Below are 6,874 nucleotides of genomic sequence, written 5' to 3'. Positions count from 1 at the left end.
ATATATATGAATAGGTTTTGCTATAAACAGGGCTGTGTGAATGTACGCCTCTTAACACATGTAATTCTCAAAGGGATATCACATGCTATGTGTTTTATAGGTTTATAATTTAATTTCTGTGTGGTAATTTCACTGAGTAAAGGATTTATAGAAACAAACTATAAATCACTAGAACAAAATAAGCCAACACTTTTTCATTAGTGAGTGTGAATATGCAGTTCAATGACTTGTGTGCCTTTATTGGAAGATCACAAAGGCAGATTGTTCTATGTTTGTGACACTTCTATTTGGCCTTAACCAAAATCTTTCATTATCTCTCATTCTCTGTTAACATGAACTCTGGCTGGAAAGAAGTGCTAGTTATTGATATTGTGCATGTAAGAACAGAGAATTGAAATTTTCATTACAGAGACGAACTGGAGGACAGCCAGACTATTTAGGTAAATCACAGATATGATTCAAAAGGCGATCCACGAAGCTGCTACCATTATGCAAATGTGTGTTTGAAAAAAGGGTTTCATAACCTCAGAGCTATTTGCAGAGAAATTGTTCAAACTCTCTGTTAATGATGCAGAGGGATTTAACATGAGAATTTCACAGTCAGTTTATGGCACCGTTGAGGAGTCATACGGCTGCTCCTCGTTTAATAAGTATTTCAGTCTGACTGTTTAACTTAGAGTAAGGACAGAGTGTGAAAACCTTGTGGAGATATTTTATAGGAGTCCGAAAGAATCTCACTAAGCTTTTTTTGGTAGTGGCCTAGTGAGCCAGTGGTGCTCCTATGCAAACACACTTACTCACATTTTTATGCGTCCAAGCGCTGATACCCTCCGACTTCTATAAAAGCAATCCTTGTGTGGAATATATAACATGATTTAATGCACCGCACATTTTTTTGCCCCACAACCTGAGAAATACAAGTAAAGCAATTTAGATTGGAGGGAAATATTCAAGGCCTGTAATGAGAATGATTTGGGGTTAAGAAAGCTGCTTGGTGGGGTGTACCCTTAATAGAAAGACCCCGGAGCCATTGGATTCCCATAAAGTCTGTGGAGCAGACTTGATACCCATAGGTCAGTGATTGCTAATAAGAAGTCAATGAGACATGGGCTCAGGTTATTTTCCTTTGGATCTGCTCCTCCAAACTTGCCCGGTCCTCTAGGCCGCTGACCTCGGAGTATTTAGAAGGTATTGTCTTTGAAATTCCAGGTACTTTTGAGCTTGTAGACTTTCTCATTAGTTCCTTTTGAACACGGCAAACATATGGCAGTCGTATTTAAGAGATTGCCTGCCGTGACCTTTTGCGGCATGCTAATTAGGCCCCAGAGCACCGCAGGCCGTGGAGAGGTGCACTGAGAAACCCAGCAGTCTCTTTCCCACTTCTCTCTTTCTGCCTCTGTACTCCTGTCTCATCTTGGCTCTGCCTTATCTGGTAGCAGCCGCTGCCCCTGCCCTTCGACAGTGTGGGTTTCAAAATTAACATTTCGCTTCATGTGCTTCTAATAACCACTAACCTGAACCTGTACAACTCCCCTCTTCCCGTCCCCACCAACTCCCAACCCCTCTTTCTCTCATTCTCTCGTCTCTGGCTCTTTCCACAGGAAATAAACGTGCCCAAAATTACTTTGACCCGTTGTCGGCAGAGCAGACAGACCCAAGGCATTGCAGGATGGCTGGGGTCAGCGCTGAAGATGAGCTGGAATTAAGTATGCCATTCTCTGTCATAATAGTTCTCCCCGGTTCATTAAAGTGAGGTGAGAGAGATCACCGGTAGCAGGCCACCATTTCTGACGACAGGACAGTCTATGTAAATACACCAAGTGATGGCATCACTAGATTGGCTTCCCAACTAGCTGTCATTGACGAAGGTCGCGTATCATTGGTCAGTTTTCATTTCACCATGGCTTTTTCTTTCCCCTGTCAAATGACACACGCAGAGCCATATCAATAGTTTGCAGCCCCCTCCTAAAGTAGGCCTATTAAAAGCGAGCTCTTGGGAGCCAAGTAATATGCATGTTATAATGAAACATGGCTATTAATGGAGAAGCCATTTTACCTGTATCTTTTGGATATCACTGCCGTGTAATATCAAAGGATTCGCCAAACCAAATCTCATCACATGATGACAGGCCGGCTAACAGGCATGTTAATGCTTCTATTTCATTACCCCTCTGCATACACTTGATTTTCACCCCTCTCCAGCCACGGCTAATATCTTCGGTTTGCATGTTAAGATGTGGTTTAGATTGACTTGCCTGATAAGTAGAAAGTAATTTTGAAGCACACAAATGCATGTATGCATGTAATTTTCCAGCACCTATGAGGGTGTACTCATTTTATAATTGTTTTGACTTGTAGCAATATTGAATGCTGATGAAAACAGACTGTACCAAAGAATGGCTGCATTGCTGGATGAGGACGATAGCTTCATAAATATACCTGGTATGTATCCGCATATTAGTATGCTCCTGTATATTAGTTATTTATAAGCAGTTGGTTGTTTGGACCTAATCCAAATAGCAAAGATATATTTTTTTTACAACTTTAGTTTAAAACAATTGCTTTATTTTTTACGTTACATTGCTTCATTTTACAATTAATTACATTTTCAGTTCAGTAGTTTATTCCCTTGTGATGACTAATCACTTGACATGTCCTGATTGTATTTTCCTGCCAAGATCATGTCTGTAAATGTATCTAGTTTGAAGCAACATTTTTCACACTGTTTCACGTCTTTTAATTTACATGGTAATATATTGATATTCACCATGAAACCAAATTACCAAAGTTACCATTTGAAACAGTGATTGTAAATGATTGGAGTAGTTCTGTCTTTAGGAACAGTATCTTAAGGAAAAGCTCAAGATAGTGAAAACATAAAGAACCCAGACAAAAAGACGATGCTACATTTATCACTTACACTGAAAGCAGCACTAACATAAAACAAAGAATAAGACTAGAAACAGACCCTCACTAGTAGTCAGTGCTTTCCAAGCACAGCCATTGTCTCGCAGTAGGCGTGCCTTTTTTTCATTAGCTCAGTTTCATTTAAATATGTAGCCAACCAGGCAACATTGAGGTGGTTTAAGCTTAGCATTGTTCTGGGTGAAGACAGATCCTGTTGACATGACGCACATCTCCCTTGTAATTCCAGAGCACAAGTGATGGGTTTAGGCCCGCTTCAACACGGTAGAATTTAGCCGGCTTGTATTATTTGCCATTGTCTTGGATTTAGCTGTACCACCGAGATTAGCAGCCCCATCCATTGTCTTGGAATGTTCATGAAATCCCACAGAAAAAGTAAAGAGGATCTTGGATTAACAGTTCCTCCATGCAATAGGCTGAGACACAGGGAAGGAAAGAGAGGGAGGAAGAGAGAGAGAGCTCTTACTTCTGTACTGTTGGAGTCCAATGCTGTGACTGCCAGTAAGCACTTCACCAAGCTACAATAGACTTTAAGACAATCACCTGCTGTTGTATGGATGCCTCCCACCGGTGTAGGCCACAAGTCCTCTTTGCAGCTGCAGTACTGGGCTCAGTGTATGTCAGTACTGATCTTGACATTTTGTGACTGCTTCTCAGGCTTTTGTTTTTGCTTTTACAGCCTGCCACAAAGCGCCACATTCACAAGGAAGAGCATGAATAAGACAAAGTATTAATGAAATGGACATTGGCCAGTGCTGTAGACATTTTTTCAGAAAAAAAATCCGGCAGAAATCCTTTCTGTCTGTCTAAGATCTTCAGTTCTTCCTTTTTATCTCGATAAATTCTATTGCTTTGGCTTGCAGATGAAAGACAGAACTGGCATTCTATTCATTCTAGTTCTCTGTGAGGCGTTAGGCATTGATATCAGCTTCAATGTGAAAAGCATTAGGCAGTGATAACAGCTTTGGCTGTTACACATTTTGGACTGCACACGTTGAATACACAGAATACCTTATGCTTTCTACCAATGAGACGGTGCAGCAAGACTGAAAAGACACACAGCAAGCAGGTTAGCTACTGTAAATGCTGATGCTATGCTTTCAGTACCAGAAACAAGAAAGTAGTTCATGTAGCGTGCAGAAGAAAACTTTCTTTCAATACATGGGCTTGTTCACAATTTGTTGTGGAGGTTGGTAAGTGAAAACATTAGAACTCGAAATTAGCATAAAGCCACATCCTCTTAAAACACCTTAAAGATAACAGATAATACATCTTCCTTTGATTCCTTGCATAGAAACAGCTCAGTTCAACTTCATGTTCCCTATTCTACATCTACTCTTAACTTAAAAAACTCCTGTTGATTATTTCATATTAAAAGGATTTCGGATGAATGTTACGAGATATTTCCTTTTCTTGACTGCAAGCATATAAGCCAAAATATATTTATTTTTTTAATAGCAAAGCAGGCTAATTTGGTCCTTCCTGTTCATGTATAACTAAGGTTCCACCTTAATATGAATATGTCAAGATCAGGATATGAGGAATAGGTGTGAATATGATACTGTGGTTTTGTGAATGCTCACATTGTATTTGTGTGAGTTACTCTCTTAGAGTACATCATTGTCCACCTGTATACATGTCTGTGTATACAAACTCATCTTGGTGAGTGTGTGTCTGTTTCTGGATGTGGTAAGTATGCGCATCCATCAGTATGTGTATGCTTGTGTGTGTGTAGTATGCGCATCCATCAGTATGTGTATGCTTGTGTGTGTGTGTGTGTGTGTGTGTGTGTGTGTGTCTGTGCATGCCCACTGATGCGTAACTCTCCAGGTACGCTGCTAGCCTCCAGGGATGAGGAGGTGTTGGAGGTGAAGGCGGGTGATCCGGTGCTTCAGCGGCGACTGCTGCTCCATGGTGGTGATGCCTCGGGCTCCAGGCCCTCCCAGGCCCATACCATTGCCAAAACCCAGGCTGGGGCTAGTGCTGGGCTGGAAGGAGAGGCTGGACTCGAAGCAGGGAGGATGGTAATGGGCAGAGAGAGCACTGTAAAAAGTAATGCTATGCTTTTATTTGTTATGTGCCTGATTTCTTATTTGAAGTTAGTATAATATAGCACTAGCACAGGCATAGTATGATTGTGTAAAATGTATTTTCTTTGAACATACTTGATATAAAATGAATCATAAAAAGCTAGCGAGGAATCATTCCAGGACTAATTTGTTAAATCTTTTGTCTCTGGACAGTATTTTATGCAAACCGATTTTATTGGTGGATTGACATGATGGGACACACACAAAGAATTATGCGTAATTCTGCAGTCATATTTTATTTTTGATAAATATTATAAGGCTATTGATGTATAATTTCTTGCAGTGGCGACAGCTAAGGAGGTGATCCCCCACTATACCCAGCAGCTTAGGGAGCGTGTGCGGCCTGACATGATCACGCTTGGCAGCCTTTCACTGCAGCAGGTCAGGGCTACAAAGAGGAATATCTGTGTCATCATCCCATATTCACCAGCACATCAGCCATGTCCATTATGTTGTGTATCAGTGACTTTGGCTAATGGACATAGAGTGTGTGCATGTGTGCGTGTACATTTAACTGTTTTGTCTATTCACATGCCCGTGTGTATACGTATGTGTGTGTCTTACATACTCGGCTTACTAATTTCCTTCCTCTTTCTTTGCAGATTTGCTTTTCTGCTCCACTTTTTGTCCCCAACCTTTTTTTCCCCACTGTTACCTTTATAAAAGTTCTGCATTTCATTTTCAGCGCAGATGGTTTGAATCTCAGCTGAATGCACTCATGTGAAATTGCTTTTTGTAGAACATGCATTCAAGGTTAGATAACTCATTCATCCTCAGCTCTGAATAACTGCATGGATTTCAGTGATATAATCTATGCTACATATGATATCCTCACACAATTAATTTATTTGTAGAGACATTTTTTTTCTGTCTTTGAACTTTGTTGTGCATTATTATGCATATTTGTTTCTGACAGTAGCTGAATTTGCTTGGTTCTTTACTCGTCTTATAGTCCTTTCAGGAAAAATAGAGCGTGACTACTTTTTATTTTGCAACTGGGGAGTAGGGATATTGTGAACTAGCATTAAGATCTGAAGCCTCTTTCAAAACAAGTGTTTGTATTCCATCAGTCAGAAAAGAAATGGGAGAATATGGGGTTTCCATTGTGTTGGCAAATCTAGATTGTAAAGAAACCCAAACATTAATGCATATGAAAACAGAATGCAGAACTTCTATCCACTGTATTTTTAGTTTTAATCTCGCTTGAAAAGAGAGTAGGAGTATCAAATTATATGAATAGAAAGTCAACGTAATTGGGAAAAAATGGTTCAACAATGTGTCAGTATCACTTGGAAGCCACAGCAACAGTTGACTCATCCTCTCTTACTGGATAATCAGTGGCATCTACTGTGTACTGTATCAGTATTGGGATCAGTGTTATTTTATTCTGCCATAATATGTATGCGCTCTCCTGCTGTTTCCACACCCACCTCCCATTGAAAGCACATTATCCACCAGAGATTTCACATCTATTTTAAAAATAATAGTGTTTTTCTTCTTTCTCTATTCTGCCGTACAAAGCCTCTACAGGGCGAGACGCTGTCACTTAGCAGTGTCAATGCGTTTGAATGGGGAGTGTGAATGTGCTGACTGAATGTAAAACCGGCAGAAATACTCATCAAACGCTACATGTCTTTAGGGCCTGGCTCAGTATTGATTGCCTGCAGATTGCATTACAGTTGCTCCTTGTGCTTAATTCTGCCATTATGGGGCACTGCACTGTTTCATAAAGCTGCATCCAAAGAAAGTGTGCATGTGTATTTACACGTATTTTCAGCAAGAGGCTCAGAAGGGACCACTGAAGAGGAGTGAGTGGGCAAAGAGAAAGAAGACACTAATGGCTTTCTTCACTGGGAATG

The 6,874-nt window shown here is 40.4% G+C and overlaps 1 protein-coding gene across 1 annotated transcript in view; it reads left to right on the top strand.

Annotated features, from left to right (window-relative positions):
* Nucleotides 1–6,874, top strand: part of ofcc1 (orofacial cleft 1 candidate 1) — a 106,293-nt gene that overhangs the window by 37,479 nt on the left and 61,940 nt on the right. The window contains 5 exon segments of the mRNA XM_035656580.1: nucleotides 1,602–1,706; nucleotides 2,359–2,442; nucleotides 4,756–4,977; nucleotides 5,299–5,396; nucleotides 6,793–6,872. Coding sequence (XP_035512473.1) covers nucleotides 1,602–1,706; nucleotides 2,359–2,442; nucleotides 4,756–4,977; nucleotides 5,299–5,396; nucleotides 6,793–6,872 — 589 coding nt within the window.

The sequence above is a fragment of the Morone saxatilis genome, unplaced genomic scaffold (genome assembly GCF_004916995.1).
Source record: "Morone saxatilis isolate NCDOM2014 unplaced genomic scaffold, NCSU_SB_2.0 Contig0, whole genome shotgun sequence".
Taxonomy (NCBI): Eukaryota; Metazoa; Chordata; class Actinopteri; family Moronidae; genus Morone; species Morone saxatilis.
Note: the sequence above shows the minus strand (reverse complement) of the source record. Positions and strands in the feature narration are given on the sequence as shown.